At 35.9% G+C, this 18,353-nt stretch overlaps 1 protein-coding gene across 2 annotated transcripts; it reads left to right on the plus strand.

The window, feature by feature from the left end:
• The first annotated feature begins 3,981 nt into the window (after positions 1-3,981).
• LOC126593178 (kinesin-like protein KIN-7K, chloroplastic) lies at positions 3,982-15,073 on the plus strand. Of its 2 annotated transcripts, XM_050259095.1 has the most exons (24): positions 3,982-4,187; positions 4,267-4,379; positions 4,973-5,249; positions 5,342-5,439; positions 5,905-5,994; positions 7,796-7,848; positions 8,046-8,111; positions 8,191-8,244; positions 8,412-8,471; positions 8,632-8,710; positions 8,877-8,944; positions 9,274-9,336; positions 9,475-9,579; positions 9,709-9,813; positions 9,957-10,064; positions 10,139-10,285; positions 10,699-10,881; positions 10,963-11,124; positions 11,967-12,188; positions 12,751-13,011; positions 13,154-13,204; positions 13,575-13,622; positions 13,720-13,914; positions 14,181-15,073. In XM_050259095.1, the coding sequence occupies exons 3-24, from the start codon at positions 4,993-4,995 to the stop codon at positions 14,727-14,729; spliced, it is 3,024 nt and encodes a 1,007-aa protein (XP_050115052.1). In that variant the 5' UTR covers positions 3,982-4,187; positions 4,267-4,379; positions 4,973-4,992; the 3' UTR covers positions 14,730-15,073. The 2 variants fall into 2 exon arrangements, with proteins under 2 accessions (XP_050115052.1, XP_050115053.1); XM_050259096.1 differs by lacking the exon at positions 3,982-4,187 and having other exon boundaries at positions 4,257-4,379; positions 4,846-5,249.
• Positions 15,074-18,353: the final 3,280 nt, after the last annotated feature.

Raw genomic sequence — 18,353 nt, forward strand, 5'->3', positions numbered from 1 at the left:
ATGAGAATTGTTATTATCATTCCAAAAATCTCATTCTACACTCTAAACTTTTTATATTGAAAAAGAAAAATATACATGTGATAAGTGTTAAATGAGATTTTTAAAATGTCAATAATACTTCCCATAATTATTTATATCTTTTTTACTTTGAATGGGTCGGACTATAATAAGATTTTGTCTATAATTGCATGGAAATCATAAAACAATATTCCGAGAAAAGAGAGATTCGAATTTGGAAACTCCAACCAAACTGAGGATTTTTTTTTGGTACAACGATATATTTGTACACTAGGAAATGAGAGAGTTCGGCTAAGTCACACGTTGGAAAAAAATTTTAGTGTAACCGGCACACGAAGTGGTACACCACGTGTCACTATACAAATTATAAGATATGTGTGTTAAAAAAGTTATTAACTTAAAAAATAAAATTTCTCACCACTTACATAAAAATACGTGATGTACTACCCATGTTCCCGTTACAATTAAAAATTTATGCCCACATTGAGCAATCTAATTTAGTATCGAATTTGACATCCACGAAATTCTAACATAAGACATCTCACTTACAAGTGAATAGAAATACCACCACACCGTGGTACTGAATAACACCAAACTTGAGTTGTAGACATGCTAGTATGCGCGAATTTAAATTTGTATCGGTATTGCTCGGATCATAATTATTGAAATTCAATGTTAAAATTAGCAAAGCACATTTATACATTTCAATGTAAAAATTGTATTAGATGAATATGTCGTCATAGTCAATGGCTAATCCGCTAGGAGGTTAACGTGGGCGAATTAACCTTGTGGCGACCAAAAATGTCTAAAGCGAGGTTCGCCAACGCCTTTGTGTGTGTTGTCGACATTTATTGAAAGACTTTCTCGACGAATGTCGATATCCGTCAACAAATTCGCTTGGAAGCTGTTCGTTTGTCAACAGCCACGCAACATGTGACTATAGGCCATCAATTGTTTAACAAAATGTCACAATGAAAAATTTACGTTTTATTTCTGTACAAAAAAATTTGTGCACTATGCGCGCTATTTCCTTACTGACTACTTTTCCCTAAGAATTTTTCCTATATTTGCGACCACAATAACTTGCTATTGAAACTCTCTCACAAATATGCAAATTTTGAGGTGTTGACCGTATGTTTCTAGGGCTCATAAGATATTAAAATGGTAATATGGATGCTAAATATGGTAATAGTTGTGGTTATTTCTTGAAATAAAATTTTATATTAGTGAAATTTACTAACTTGCATGAATAGGCATTATTATGGCACCTCAATCCAGAAATCAACTTGGCAAACCTAAGAATTTTATGCTATTAGATGATTTTATTTTGTTTTGTGCTTCATTTTCTTTAATTTAGATTAACCCTTCTTAATAGATTTTCTGACTCCGCCACTTAGTCTGGCACACCACCTTAAAAAAAAAAAAAAAGCAAAAAAAAAGTCATAGCTTCAACCTCATCATTTGCAATTTCTTTTGTGGTTATATAATAAAGTTATTAGTAATTTATTCCCAAAAATTAGTGTGGGTTAGGCTTGATCATATATTAACCCCGTGCAATAACTTTCATCCATCTGCCCTTTATATATGGACCAACACTTTTATGTTAAGGAGTTAAAAGTCATCAAAGTAAGTTAGGTGGTGGAGATATAGTTTTTCACGTTATGGACAAAGCGTCTAACAAAATTTCCACTAAACTTTAAATAATAGGGTGCTCCAAAGAGACTGTAAGGTAAATTTTAGAGTTTTTCTCAAACATGATGATAAACCACATCATCAGTTTCTAAGAAGAAAATTGAAGCTGCCACTCAGTACTCTAATATGATGATATTTCTTTTTACTTGTAAGTAAGAGATCTTAGGTTTAAATCTTATAGATAGCGAATTCAATATCAAATTAGGTTGTCTATTATGTGACTTAGCCAAAAAATATATCGTTGTTAGGACAAAGGTTCATGTCACAGTGACTAACTAATATCAAGCAGTCGAGGTCAATCATCAATGTATGCCCAAACCAAGCACAATAAATGTTATGTGCCAAGACCAAGCACGAGAAAAAAAAACCTAAGAAGTGTTTTTCTTCTTCCTGGAAACTGATGATAATTTTGGCAAGTTGAGCTCAATTCTAACCTCTTTTTTCTCTTAAATAAAGCAAACATAATTACTAAATTCTCAAAACTTTCAAACAAGTTTGATGCTTACGATTTCAATTCCATTTTTTCTTCTTAGAAACAATGAAAATTTAAGTTGTCACTTAGTACTATAGTCTGGTAGTATTCCTCTTTACTTGTAAGTAAGAGGTCTTAGATTCAAATCTCGTAGATGGTGAATTCGATACTAAATTAGGTAACTCATTGTGTGGCTTAACCGAACTCCCCTCCCTTAATGTAAAATATATCGTTGTGAAGACAAGAGGTTCATGCCACAGTGATCAACTGATATCAAGCAGTCGGGGTCAATCATCAATGTATGGCTAAACCAAGCACAACAGATGATGTATGCCAAGTGCGAGAAGATAAACCTAAAAGGTGTTTTTTTTTTTCTTCTTAGAAATTGATGATAATTTTGACGAGTTGAGCTCAATTCTAATCACTTTTTCTCTTAAATAAAGCAAACATAAATATTAAATTCTCAAAACTTACAAACAAATTTGATGCTTATGATTTCAATTTCATTTTTTTAGTGACTCAATTACTCTCTTTTGATCACAATTTTCTAATACAAAAGAAGAACCTTCAATTTTTCTTCTATTAACTATATTATATTTTGTCTAATTTCTTCATACGGCCTCAAAACCCCGCCTAACGTCGATTTATAGCTCCGTCACCACCCCATTACCCAACAAACCCGAACCAATAAACCCTAATTATAACAATCCTCAAACCAAATATCCACTTAAGTTGGGACCGATATACCGATAACACAAGTCAAAATAAAGGAAAATTGACAGGTCTTTGGATCCGACAGGCGGCATGAATTTCTTTTTCACCTCTTCCAAATTTGCCATTTTTCTCACAAATAGAAAGATACCCAACTCCCCCGTCGGGCATTGGACCCCACCCCCTCTTGCGTCCCTACCCCGTCGCACACCCACACAACTCTTGTGACCTCTTGACCCTCTGTAGTCTCTGCCCCCTCAAATAATGAAAACATTAAAAATTTAGAAAACAAATAAGGTTTAATAAATTCCAAGTGATTTTTTTTCCCAGCAGGATCCTCTCCGGATTTTATGGTCAGTTAATCATACATTGTATGGTCAGTTTTTATCAAATACCGTTTGATAAAAACACAAACAGTACTTGATACAATGTACGGACACGTTTACCAAGTACGATGAACAGACACGATTTACAAATTCCTGATCCTCACAAAGAGGATCCGACAATAATCTAGATTCTTTTTTTTCAAGTATTTAGTATGTAAATTGATGCTTTACGTATTATAATACAAGTAGGGAAGAAACACATAAAAATATATTCTTTATTTATTTATATTATTACACGTAAAATGCTTACTATACGAGTAGAGTAGTATGTAAAAATATATTTTTTCATTTATATTATTACACGTAGAATGTTGATAGGTTTTATGTTCGAACATTGAAAATGACGGTTCACAACTAATTATTCATTCACCTTTTGTAAATATATTGTTGTATAAAAATAATATATATGCAAGCTAAGATGTGAGAGATAAAATATATATTAGGCACATAGGTGAGAGAAGTCACATAATCGATCAGTCATAATAAGTTGGTATCGTACTCACTCATCAACAAAATTAGAACAGGAAAGCTTTCGTTTACGAATACAAAAGAATATTATTAGATCTTGATAGTTGATACAAATGAAATTTAAAAAAATTAGAAAAATAGAAAAAAGAAAATAGCCCCACCATTTTCCAGCCAGCCTTTCACCAAGCAACAGCTACTGTACCAAATTCACTCTCTCTCTCTCTCTCTCTCTCTCTAACCACTTTCTTTTTCCTCTTCCTTTCTCTCTCTCTTTTCTTGGTTAGCATTTTCTCTTTCTATAACTATAACGGGTGGTGTGTAAGTATATGTGAGGGGTTTATATGCGTATGAGTCCTTCTTACTCTCTCTGCAAAAAGGCTGGAATTCGATTGAGAAATGCTGATTGTTCGCCTTTGATCGAATAAAGCATCCCTTCCAAGGCAAGCAAAAAAGTTCAGTTATCTCTCTCTCTCCTCTTTCACTTTCTCTCACTAACTCACTTGCAGCAGCTTCTCTCAGATCCGTCTCGCTCCGGCTTCCGGGACGATCTCTGTGAAATAAAGCTCGCTTCCTCTCGACTTTTCTCCATTTGGTGCATGCAATTCCCAATGCTCGTCTGATTGCCTTTACAGGTGAGGCTAAAAAGCTTCGGGATTTTTAATTTTATTTTTTTATATGCTCTGTTTGGTTAATTGTTGTTTGGAGTTTGGGAGCTGGAAATTAGGCGGCTGCGTTAAAATTGGGTTAAGAAAATGTAGGTAGCTGTAATTTTATTTGGGATATTTCTTTTCATTTGTTTAATTTGTGTTTGGTTGCTGAGAAAATGAAGGAAAGTGGAAAATATGGAGTTTCGGAATTTGCATTTATGTTATATGTGGTGACGTAAGCTTAACTAATTCAAGGACTGGGTGGAAAGAGTTGGTTTTTCGTTGTTTTCCGTATCGATAATGGGAGTTACTTTACCCTCCATATGCCACAATCATCTTTGCCTTTACAGTTTTCTTGGGAACCAAACTCAGTTTTAGAGGATGGTAACTAGTAGAAGTACTCAAAACTTGAACTTTCAACTTCAATTCCGTTGCTTTTTTGAACTTGTAGTTACTTCTGTTGCCAGATAGTATGGCATTAGAACAAGCTTAAGAAAGTGTTAACAAATTGAAGAATTCAGAAGTTGAAGTAGTTGTTGATTGATGCTGAAGTGGAATTTTTTGTCATTGTGTCGAAGGGGAGTGACTTCCAGTGGTAATGGCGTCAAAATACGGATCAAAATCAAAAAAATTAGGTTCGACCAGTTCAAAGGCTGCTAATTCCCCTGCATCTTCGACTACAACATCTTCAAAGCAATATTTGGAAACATCTATTGAATGTCAGAGCTCTCCAGCATCTTCTTCAGCTCGAAGTAAGCAAAGTAAGCAACAGTACTTGTACTCGGAAAGTTTGCCGCAAGATGGGGAAAAATCCAAAGAAAACGTCACTGTGACGGTCCGCTTTCGTCCACTCAGGTTCATTTCACTAGTATACATTGTGCTGTAGTTGTAAAGTTTCATGAGTACTTAATAAGTTGGCTGTTGGTTTTCGTCTATGTCTGGTATAGCCCGAGGGAAATTCGCCAAGGAGAAGAAATCGCATGGTATGCAGATGGAGACACCATTGTGCGAAATGAGCATAATCCATCAATAGCTTATGCATATGGTATTCTATTCTCTTTCACTCCATGACATAAATAGTATTGCGTTCTCATTATATGACGCAATTGTGCGGAGGAAGAAAATAGTAAACCAAAGTTAATGATCTTGGGATAGTTGAATTGAACTTGCAAAAAAAAAAAAAATATCTACATGTAAGTGTGGATAGCTGAGATTCATTGAGATCTCACTCACTTTGCTTCGTAGTCATCCATATATAAAAACAAGTCCATGCTTGGCAGAGAATAACTTTGTATATATAATTATATATGATATAGGCAGTTGAACATTACAAGTCAGTGCAGAGTTTTTCCCTTAATTCAATAGAAGTTTATGGTTTCTTATAAAGTAAAGATGTTATATTTCTATATCTTGTTAGTGGATATTTTTATCAAATGCATCGATCATAAAAACTCAGATAAGTTCATTGTTGGTTGAACTTGTATTTTTTTTTTTCATTGTTTGGTGCTAGATCGGGTTTTCGGCCCTACAACAACAACGCGCCATGTCTATGATGTTGCTGCTCAGCATGTTATTAGTGGCGCTATGGAAGGTGTCAACGGTAAATTCTTTGACTTCTTGGTTTGATGAGCTTAAATTTTATTAAATTGGTTTCAGCTTGATTACATGCCCTAGAAATCTTAACTGTAGTTTGATCAGCATTTCCTTTTTTTTTAACCGGTTATAAAAGACGGGGAATGAAAATTTATGTGTGTGTGTTTTTTTTGGTACAAAGGAAGGGCAACAACCCATGCAAATGTGTTTTTCAACTAGTATTAAAACCAAAAATTGTTACCCAACTGTTTGGAGCTTTGTGAATCACAATTGGAAGCTTTATTTTTTTAGCATGTATAGTGTGGTCCAGCCTGACTCAGTGATCTTGATGGCTAAATTTTGAATGGTTTTAGGAAAATTGGATAGTAATTGGGCTACACATGAAAGGCAGCACATTTCCCTCATATATATATATATCAATGTATTAAAAGCGTGAGGCATGGGCGAGGCGTCCGAGTGATAGCCCAGCCTCACGGGACCTAAATTTTTTAATATATACACTGAGCGTACACATATAAAAAAGAAGAAGATTATTAATCAATAATCACCCTGAGCATACACATATATTATAAATATATACACACACATATATATACATATTTTATATATATATATATATATATATATATATATAATAGAGGATGAAAAGCACAATGAACACACATATAACAATGCACGCATACAGCACACACATCCATTATATAAAAAAATAAAAATCAGAAAAAAGGCAGAGAGACGATAGTGTAAGGAAGAGGTATGAGGCAGTTAAAACCTACCAAAAATTTGGGTTTGGGAGTTAAAAAAAAAAAAAAAAAAAAAGCCCCTGAGGCGCGCCTAGGCGGCAACCCTCACGCCCAGCCTTAGAGGACTCCTAGGCGCGCCCTGAGGCGAGCCTTTTAAAACATTTTATATATACATATAAGTTATAAACTATATTTTAGGAGTCATTCCACTCTTGCTGGATTAATTAGGTTGGACGTATTTTCTCTTTGCTTTTGTTTCCTTTACATTATCATATTAATTAAAGACTAACTTTTAATTATAATTGTGATGAAGAATTTTGTGGAGTGTCATTCGTGAAATCCATACCATTTCGTATTTTTCCCATTATATTCCTCCAAACATGGCTTAATTGCATTGCAAGAAGTGGATATAATCCTTGCATGCACCAGGCGATGAAATTGTAAATCTATTCGGGAACTTGCAATTCTTACCTCAGTCATTCATTTCAACAACATTCCAAGGAATTCCTGCTTCCATCCTAAAGTCTTCTTGACTAGGTTGCTGGATTCTGCTGGACGTTTGAGAGTTGATTTTTAATTCCCATTTGCTGTAGTGTAGTTGTAATCTGGTCGTGTACTGAATGAAGAAAGTAGAGAATCTTGGGACGTAATGGTCTATTGCATAGGGAAAACCTGAGACCAATAGCTTTTGGTGAACGATCGGAATCATAAGATGATTATTCTTTTCCGGTTTTTGGCCTAAAAAGTTTCGTTGACCATCTAGAAAACTTTGGGATCTTCTCTTTCTAAGGCTTTGTGATTCTGACTAGAGAACCTATTTGGATGAACACACCATCTCGATTCTCTCATCAGTTTTGTTTCCTAGGTACCCATTGCCTGTCAAGGGTAACTTGGGCACTGGTGGTTTGAATAGTTTAAGCAACTTGTTGCTCAGCGATTAAAGTTATTTGCAGTTCACACTAAAACTTAATGGAGTAAACTCTTTTCTTGGTATTCAGATAATTAAGTTGTAGATACGCATAATCTATTGTTGTTTCTTTAGCTTCTGATTTCCTTCCATTACAGGTACAATTTTTGCATATGGGGTGACCAGCAGCGGGAAGACTCACACTATGCATGTGAGATAACCTATTTATTCTCACCCTATTCTTCTAAAGAGTATAACTGGTTAAGATGCATTGATCAGGCACCTCTATATCTTCGTAGTTTCTCATAGGAGTAACATTTATTCTGCTATGTATTAGTGGGTTAGGTATTAATGTGCTTGGATCTGTTATGATTGGCAATATGTTTATATTGGTCCTACAAATTTCAGGGTGATCAAAGGTCGCCTGGAATTATACCACTGGCTGTGAAGGATGCTTTTAGCATCATCCAAGAGGTACTTTAAACGAGGTTCTAACTTCTATAGCTTTTCTTATTGGAGAAACTACATATTAAAATATCTTTCTATTCTCCAGACTCCAAATCGAGAGTATCTTCTTCGTGTGTCATACTTGGAAATCTATAATGAGGTAATAATTGTTCCATTCCTATTTCTCTCCAGCTTACTTATGTTGCTCTGATTATATGTCTGTTGCTGTTTGTAGACCATTGTAGATTGAAGTTTTCTGGATGCAATGTTGAACTTTATACTTCAATGGTGCTTCTTTTTTTATCATTTGAGTTTCTTTCATCTCAGGTTGTTAATGACTTGTTGAATCCAGCAGGACAGAATTTACGAATTAGAGAAGATGCCCAGGTGCTTTATTAGTTTGCGATCTTTGTTTGAGTTGCGATTAACTTCGTAAATTACTGTTCTGCAAAAAAAGATGGTTGCTGTCATTTTATAAATATCTTCTATCATGTCATTACTCTTTCACGTTAAGAATTCTTGTTAATTGCTTAATTGATGGCTGTAGGGCACTTTTGTTGAAGGAATAAAGGAAGAAGTTGTACTATCCCCAGCTCACGCCCTTTCACTTATAGCAGCTGGAGAAGGTACTAGAACATTAATCATATATGTATTGATGAATTTATTATTATTATTATACTAAATCTTGTTTATTTGTCTAGTCGACAGATGATATAGGTTTTTGTCTTTTTAAATCGCTGTTGTTTCTTTCATGAGTCTTGTTTCACTTTGTGGTTTTCATTTTGCCGACAGAGCACAGGCATGTTGGTTCGACAAATTTCAATCTACTCAGTAGCAGGAGCCACACGATATTTTCGCTGGTGAATATCTTAATATAGCATCTTGTAATCTTACATTTGATTTTACTTTTAATGTTCCTGTTCCTTGACACAGACACACCTGTTCATTGATTGATGGTAAATAGTGATATGAATTGAATCCTTGATATCTATTTGGACCATGAGTTTATTTATTTTGGCTCAATTAATGTTCTAGTTCTCCTGGTAAAATGTTTTCTATGTTTAAACAAATACATCAACTCTCCTTCTTTAAGGATAGTTGAGATCTGCCTTCTTTTTATTTTCAGTTAAAAACTAATGTCAACCCCTGTTGATGACTTTATATATTTGTTTGACTACTTTGTTAACAGACAATAGAGAGTAGTCCATGTGGGGAAAATTGTGAAGGTGAAGCTGTAAGTCTGTCGCAATTGGTAAGTATTCAACACTACAGACTGACATCAGTTACTTGTTTGTTGTCTTCCTTGGTTAATCGTAATCTTTTCACTTTTTTTTATATTCAATATTTAGGATTTTCTAATGAATCTGTCATATCTAACTTAAATGTGCAGAACCTCATCGATCTGGCAGGTTCTGAGAGCTCGAAAGCTGAAACTACTGGTGTCAGACGGAAAGAAGGATCCTATATTAATAAAAGTCTGCTAACTCTAGGAACTGTGAGGCCTCAACATTGTTTTAAGCCAAGAAGTTTGAAATATCGTATTAGATTCTCCTCTGATTACTTCCAGTCATTGTTCATCTTACATCGTATACTTATTTCAGAATATTTTAACTTTGGGTTGTAGGTTATATCAAAGTTGACAGATACGAAGGCTACTCATATACCATACAGGGATTCTAAATTGACAAGACTTCTTCAATCTTCTCTAAGTGGACATGGGCGTGTATCTGTAAGGCTTCTTCTGTTGTTATGGTTTCACCTCTACTCCATTTATCTGGATATTATTCCAATACATCTTTCTGGCAGAACCAATACTGCTAGCAAAAAAAGTTTTGCAATTGAGATATTTACTTATATTGTTCACTATTACAGCTCATCTGCACTGTTACTCCTTCATCAAGCAGTTCCGAAGAGACACATAATACATTGAAATTTGCACATCGGGCAAAACACATTGAAATTCAAGCAGCACAAAACAAGGTATGCTTGCTTTATCTCTTTTCTTTAAACTGATTCATTTGTTTCTCACCTCACATAATTTTTTGTACATGCAGATTATTGATGAGAAGTCACTCATTAAGAAATATCAAAACGAGATACGTAGTTTAAAGGAAGAGTTAGAACAGTTGAAGAGGGGGATAGTCACAATTCCTCAACTAAAAGATGCTGGGGAAGATGATATTCTGCTCCTTAAACAAAAGGTGCATCCAAATTCCTCTACTGGGTTGGTCTCAGGGTTATTTCTGGGTCTGCAAATTTTCAACGAAATCAAACCTGAATTAAATGCTAAAACATTACTAAAACTAGTTCAGAGCCAAAAGGCAGTAATGGACAACCCTATATATTTAAGTTTGAGTGTATCACTAATTTTGGGATTTTGGTTTTAATTTTCTGTCCCTTCTGGATTCACTTAAATAATTGTTATGGATCAATTGTAAAGCCATATTGGGCCCCATCCTGGATAAATGGGTTCAACCCTCTGGTTTTACCTACAGACCTTTTGCCATTCAGTTACTGCACAGTTTCCTCTAGTAAAAGTTGTATAAATATATTTCTGAATAGTCATTGTTGTATGACTTGAACTGCTTCTTTTGCTGTGATGTGATGTTTAAAGTTAGAAGATGGCAAATACAAACTGCAATCAAGACTGGAACAAGAAGAAGAAGCCAAAGCTGCTTTGTTGGGAAGAATCCAAAGGTTGACAAAATTGATTTTGGTCTCAACAAAAGAAACACAGCCGTCAAGGTTTTCTCACCGACCTGGTGTTAGAAGAAGACATTCCTTTGGTGAAGAGGAGGTTGGACTGAGTTCTCCCAAATTCTCTCTGCTAGATGAATAAACGAGTTTTGTTTGCTTATTTTCTTTGTCAAAATTACAGCTTGCATACCTACCATACAAAAGGCGGGACTTGATTTTGGATGATGAAAGCATTGAATTGTTTGTTCCTCCTCTTGAGGGGAGTACTGAAACGACTGATGACATACTGAAGGGGGAGAAGAAGACTCGGAAGCATGGACTTTTAAACTGGTTAAAAATACGGGTACGTGCCATTTGGTTGGTAGAAATCTGTCATCCTTTCTTAGGGTTGATATGTACATTTTTCTATCATATTGATAAAGAAAATCACCAATAGTAAACGTAGAACTACGGCATTTGGTCTAGGTTTCATCATCTTAATACGGCATTTGGTCTAGGTTTCATCATCCTTAATACTGCATTTGGTCTAGGTTTCATCATCCTTCTTGTGTCAACTATTCTATCCACTATCCAGAATGACGTTTTGTTTCCCTTATCTTTGGTTTCTTCCTTTATCCAGTCATTAATAATGTTAATAATGCATTGAGTTTGGAGCAATGGTCTAATATGAAATTTAGGGTTGTTAGTATGGATGCTTAAGGTGTTTGTTCCAGTAGTTATATCTCATGGATGCTTAAGGTGTTTGTTCCAGTAGTTATATCTCATACAGTGGGTCGTATTCTTGATGCTGATGTAACTTACATGCTTTAGTAGCTTTATCTTGTTACTTCTTGGGCTTGTTTTTGGATTCTTTTATGGCCATAAATGCTGCTAATCTCAACTGGTTCTCAAATTCCATGGGCAACCATAAACATGGAAATCTGGAAACATTGGTTTTCCCCCTTAGAGAAATATAATTGTAAGAAAATCCCTTTGGTTTTCTGAATTTCCAATTATAAATGGGCATGAGCTAGGGACTTCTTGGTATGGTCTGAACCTTCAGCTTTTCTGAAAGAACTGGTTACTCTAAAAAATCAAACTTGTGCTACCTGTGCCTGACAGCCTAAAATGTTTGTCATTGCAGCAGATTTTTTGTACTTTTTATTGATTTCTTTCCCATCCCATCTTGTTTCCATTCTTGATCAGAAACGTGATGGTGGTACGGGGACCTTGACAAGCACAAGTGATAAATCCAGTGGAATAACTACTAGTGCACCTTCAACACCTCAAGCGGAAAGTGGTAATTTTCATGCAGAATCCAGACTTTCACATTCAGTGCTTACAGAAAGCTTTCCATCGGCTGAGTCCGAGGCTAGAGAGGACAGAGAAGTTCTTCAGGAAAATTTCCTGGGACGAGAGACACCTCTGGTATGTGAATGTTCTGCATAAAGGATGTTAACTTGTACTTGAGCCTGTATGTCCCCAATGAACATTTCTGGCATCTCTAGTATGATAGTATCAAATATTGCTCATTATGTCCATATACGACAGAGAAAGGCCAGATATAAAGCGGGTTTTGGAGCTGTGCTGTTATTAATAATTGCTAGGACATAAACTGATCTTAAAAAAGGAAAAAGAAATTAAGGGCAAAAAAGAGTCAACAGCTTGTAATTTGTATCTAAGAAACAGAGTTTCATATTGAAATAATGTGGATCAGGAAATGGAAATGAACACTATTTCTGGCCAAAGAAGTAGTAGCCATGTGCTGTTTGTGACATCATATTTTCCTTCCCTTGTCTGCATATGGTTTGAGCCATTGTGTGTGTGTGTTTTTTTTGGGCCTGAGTTTATTAAACATACAGGCTGATAACTTCTTGAAGTATATACTAACTAAGTATGGTCCAAAGGATTAAATTTCCTTGCTTCAACTAGTTTAGTTCTCTATTTCTTGATTCATTCATCCCTCATTTTTAATTGTTTATCCTGTCAGACTAGCATGAAGTCAATTGATCAGATCGATCTTTTAAGGGAGCAGCAAAAAATCTTGTCTGATGAGGTAGCACTCCATTTAAGTGCTCTGAAGCGGTTGTCTGAGGAGGCTTCAAGACACTCTGAAAAGGATGAAATTAAGATGGAAATGCAAAAGTTAAAAGATGAAATCAAGGCGAAGAAGGAACAAATAGCATTGGTGGAAAAGAAAATTGGAGAGTCCTTTTCACACAACAAAATGGGTCAACTGGAAGCATCCCAAGTAAGTCAGGGCTTCCTTAGTGTTGGTCAGCTATTATCCTTTTCTTTTTCCTCAAAAATAAAAAAAGTATGCTCTTGTATTAGGAGTTGTTTTCAATTTTGTTTAAACTCAAACCTTATGTTGTTTGTGGTTTATGCTGCAGTCTATTGCTGAAGTGATGGAGCAATTGAATGAGAAGTCCTTCGAACTTGAGGTGATAAATAATAACTTAATACATTTTGATCTGAGAAAATGTAGCAGAGTAAATTCAGAACTATAAAATAGTTCATATGGAGCATGATGTTGACTTTACAATCGTATGTAGAGTTTATGTGTAATTTTTTTTGTTTGATAATTAATGTCACGGCCAAGGGATTAAGTTAATATGCCAATTGACACACTATAGAAGCATTTGAGTGTATGTGAGTATCTGTGTTAGTGTTACCTCAGTTTCCAGGGTGCAAGACTTTTGGATATTATGCAAATCGCAACTACAATATCAAAGAAATGGAGAAATGAAATGAAATTTTCCAAGGCCTCTACTCCAAGTCTATTCCGTTGACTGTTGTATCATTTTATGCCAGGTTAAAGCTGCTGATAATCGCATAATCCAAGAACAGCTAGAACAAAAGGTACAGGAACCACTTTACTAAAATTTATTTGTTCCGTTCATCTTTAGATGAGACTTCAGAATTCAGAACCTCATATGACTTTATGTTACATTACCAGATCGGGGAATGCAAAGGATTGCAGGAAACAGTCGCCTCCTTGAAACAGCAGCTTTCTGAGGCACTAGAGTTCAAAAATTTGAGCCCGATAGTCACTTCTCGAACTGGTTCCAAAAACTTGGATGAGGAACTGTGCACAGAGAAAGATAATGCAGCGTTGGATGACAAAAATGAAGTTTTTCTTCTACGGAAGCAGGTTTTCCTCCTCTTGTGGCATCTAAGTATTTGTTTAATTGGAAAATTCGAGTTTTGTATTACTCCCAACAAAAGGAAGACTTGGGGGCTGCAAAATAGGTCGCAGTTACCAAGTAGTCATGGCATAAAGATTATGTTCATTTATGCCGAGAAGAAAATTTTATTATTTTGAAGCAGTGTTTTTAGAGTTTAATGCTTTCGCAACAAAAAGTACCACAGACAAGCAGCATCTGTTAAATTACTTTTTTTATTTTCACCCTTAATTAGGTCGAAGAACTGAAGCAGAAGGTGGTTGAACTGACGGAGTCAAAGGAACAGTTAGAAGTTCGGAACCAGAAACTTGTGGAGGAGAGCTCGTATGCCAAAGGTCTAGCCTCAGCTGCTGCCGTTGAGCTCAAGGCATTATCAGAAGAAGTTTCCAAACTCATGAACCAAAACGAAAAACTCACTGCTGAGCTGGCCGCATCCAAGAACTCTCCTGCTCAGCGTCGAAATAGTAGCACACTCCGAAATGGTCGGAGAGAGAGTCACACCAAACAGGACCAAAGTGGGCTTGTCTCAGAAATGAAGAGAGAACTGGCGGTGAGTAAGGAGAGAGAGCATTCATACGAGGCTGCTCTTACGGAAAAGGATAAAAGAGAGGCTGAGCTTCATAGAAGGGTTGAGGAATCCAAGCAAAGAGAAGCGTACTTGGAAAATGAACTCGCCAACATGTGGGTTCTGGTGGCAAAGTTGAAAAAATCGCACGGAACTGAAACTGATTCTTCGGACTCAACGAAAGAGACCCGACAAACTGATGGTTATGCGGGATGGTGACGTGAGTCGTGACGGTGTTTCAAGATGATCCAACAAGAATGAGCTTTCAATAAGATTGGTTTGAGAGAGTGAGTGTAAAAATGTGTGTTTTGTATGGCAAGGGCTTATTGTTTGTGTATAATACAAGTTAGGGTTTTCTTTCCTTCTTTTTCGGTTTTCTTGCCCAGCGGGTTATCGTTTGCTCATAACGAATTAGGCTTCTTTTCGTTTTCACACTACTTTCAAATGTATTCTACAAGTACACGGTTCGGATTCTCTATTTTTCCCAGGTTAGTATTTGTCGAGGCATTATATTGAAAGCTAATAATACTAGTTTAACATGCGGCCGGTCATGCAAAAAACAAGTTCCTTTTCTAATGTTTGTCAAATTTATTGAACTTCTCTTATTAGTGTATGGTGAATTAGTGATCATCTGGTACGATGTGCCTTTTTGTTATTATTTTTGGTAAGGGGGAGGACTAGATGACTTTGTTGTTCGGGGAAACCTCATACTACGAGCGCTTGTGATTACAAGTGATATTATTATTCTAAATTTATCAAAATTTACTAGTCCAAAAGAATATGTGTCACTAAGTTTAGAATAGAAAATCTAATAGGTTTAGATTGGTGAGACCAATTCGGTTGACTTACATATTCTAAAAGTGTTCCTGATTATAAGATTATCAATTGGGTATTGATTGATTCCCACAAGATTAGTACATATTGTGTTTTTGATAATACGTCTCATGCTGTTGTGTCTTGACACTAACACAAATGCATAGGTGATTATTAAAGAATAAATTAACTGAATGGGATCAAATAAGAATCATTATTAAATATATAATAAGAATTCTTATTAAATATTTATAGCGTATATATTTATTCATGTCAAATAAGGATTCATTGGTTGTAATGATACCGAATAATTTTTTTGATACGAGGCATCACATTTGTCTTGTAAATGAGGATTCGAGCATTCGTGTTAGTCGACAAGGCAGAAAACCTGGTTTCGTACAAGGAGAACTTCATTTGTGTGATCCAACACTGCATTAATTGTCTCTCTCTCTGCAAAGTTCTTTTGGTGTCAAAATTCGAAGAGAGTCAGGACTGGATTCAATACGTATTTGTCCCGAGCAAGATTCTAAAAAGCTCTAGGCGCTAGTCGGATAGCGGGCAGGGGCCTAGCACCTAGGCGGCCTAGACGGATTTAGGTAAATTTATTGTATATCGTGTAAATAAGTAGATATTACATAAAGTACATGCATCCAACAAGCCTACAATTTGAAAACACATTAACCATGTAATCAATTCGAGTGTTTTTGGATGATATATGTATCCAACAAGGCAACAGGTATCCATCAAGCTTACAATCAAAATGAATGTTCTTGGATAACACCTGTATGCAATAAGCATCCAACAAACTTCCAATTTAAAAGCACATTGCCATTGAGCATATAACAAACTTACAAATTAAAAGCACATGAAAGTTGTTTTCCTGAGTATCCAACAAACTTACAAATTAAAAGCACATTAAGTATATAATCAAAATGAGTGTTCTTGGATAATAAACCTCTAATTGCTCTCCATCCATTCCCGAACCAAGCTTAGTTTCTTCATCAACACCCTCCACAATCCATCCTTGCACCATACTAGCTTCACTAGCGAGTAGTATATCCACTCTTTCTCTCTTTTCTTCTTGTTCATGATCCTTGCATTGAATTGGACATAGACCAAATTATTCAACCTTGTAGTATATAGTCTATTCCTTTTCCTTGTATGTATTCCCTCAAAAGTGCTCCAATTTCTCTCACACCCGGATGAACTTGTAGTCAATGAGAGAATTTTGATAGCAATTCTTTGCAAATTAGGCACACCATTGCCATAAGTAGACCACCATGAAGCTAAAAAAAAGTACAAAGTACACAATTTGAATTAGACTAGTAAAGAAAAACAATTAGAACTAGACTAGTAAAGAAAAACAATTATAATTAGATTAGTATATAAAAACAACTAGAATTACTCAATTAGAATCATACCCGGATCATAGTTGTCATCATTCTGAACGCATCCAATCTCCGCCAAATGTCTTCCAAATCCACCAACTTTTTTCTTGTACTTCGGCATCTCTATATTAATAACTCGGTTTTGGACTTCAAAGTCGTTGGGGAAGAACTTCTCAACACAGGTAAACATTGCATCCATGACTAATGAATCATGTTGAATGCTTGGATCTTTGAAGAAGTAAAAAGGATTCAAGAAGTAGGCCGCCGAATGTTATGGACCATCAAGCCGATCATGAGCTTTTTCATCAATAATTTGTATGATTGGTCTATAATGGGCCTCATTATTTTTCAATGCCTCTTTGATCTCATTCCTCGTTTTTTGTAGCTCCCTGTACAAAAACCTCATTGATAGCTTTTTATCCCCATCCACAAGCCGAAGAACCTTAAACAACGATTCAAAAACTCTCAAGCAAAGTGAGACCCCATTCCAAAATTGTGCACTCACCATGGTAGCATATGCCACTTTCCCCCTTCTACTCTTGGAATGTTTGCATTGTTCCCATTCATCACTAGCAACCATAATCCTCAAGTCTTTTTTCTTATCAACCAAGCTTTGCAAAGTTAGGAAAGAAGTTGCAAATCTTGTGACTCCAAGCCTCACGATGTCTCTTTTCTTTGTATACTTTCTCATCAATGCTTATGTTTTATAATGAGCAATGAAGATAGTAAAGCCTTTGCCTTTTCAATCACTCTTTTGAACCTAGGTAGGTTACCAATTCCTTGAAGCATGAGGTTCAATGTGTGAGTGGCACATGATGTCCAAAACATATGTGGCCTCTTTTCCAACATCTTGGTTGCTGCCGCCATATTATTAGAAGCATTGTCGGTTACCACTTGAACAACATTTTGTGGACCAAATTCATTATACTTCTTCTTTTTCGGTCACTCCAAGCATCGGTCATAATTGAGCAACCATTCAAAGCCCATTCTTCTTCATGCTTCTTAAGAGATTGTTTTACCCTCTCCACCTCTTCTTTCAATAAAGGCTCTCTCAAATCATATTGACTTGGAGGTTGGTATCCCAGGCCAAATTGACCAATCACTTCTACAAAGCATTTGAAGCTGCCATTATCAATGACATGAAAAGGAATATCGACTTCGTAGACCCATCGAGCCAGATATTGATCCACCTGATGTGTTATATCCTTCCAAATTGCATCATGGAGATTTTGTTGTCACTTACTCTTGCTTCCATCATTTGATGTTGAAGAATCGGGATTGATGGAGGATGCAAACCTATCAATAGGCCCATGAGTTCGCGACCTTTTCCTTGACCCAACAACTTCAATATCTTCATCTTCTATATGTGGAAGTTGAACCTCTTCCCTCACTTCCTCATAGTGCATGTTTATTTCTTTCTTCTTCTTTTTTGCTTCATCTAATGCGGCTTTACATTTTGATTTATCTTCATCCGAAGACTTTGTGCCTCTAGCTACATTTCCTTTGACATGGGCTATGCGTTGTTTCATTCTATAAATGCCACCACTGAGTACTTTTTTACACAACTTACATTTCAACTTATTCAAGTTTGAAGGATCCACCAACACCCCATATTCCCACCCCACATCGTCTGAAGCACGCT

Source organism: Malus sylvestris, chromosome 12 (genome assembly GCF_916048215.2).
Source record: "Malus sylvestris chromosome 12, drMalSylv7.2, whole genome shotgun sequence".
NCBI classification, from domain to species: domain Eukaryota; kingdom Viridiplantae; phylum Streptophyta; class Magnoliopsida; order Rosales; family Rosaceae; genus Malus; species Malus sylvestris.

Coding starts and splice junctions, on each gene's coding strand:
- LOC126593178 (XM_050259095.1), top strand. CDS start 4,993: ATGGCGTCAAAATACGGATCAAAATCAAAAAAATTAGGTTCGACCAGT. Junction 5,995..7,795: donor CGCTATGGAAGGTGTCAACG/GTAAATTCTTTG, acceptor CTTCCATTACAG/GTACAATTTTTGCATATGGG. Junction 11,125..11,966: donor TAAACTGGTTAAAAATACGG/GTACGTGCCATT, acceptor ATTCTTGATCAG/AAACGTGATGGTGGTACGGG.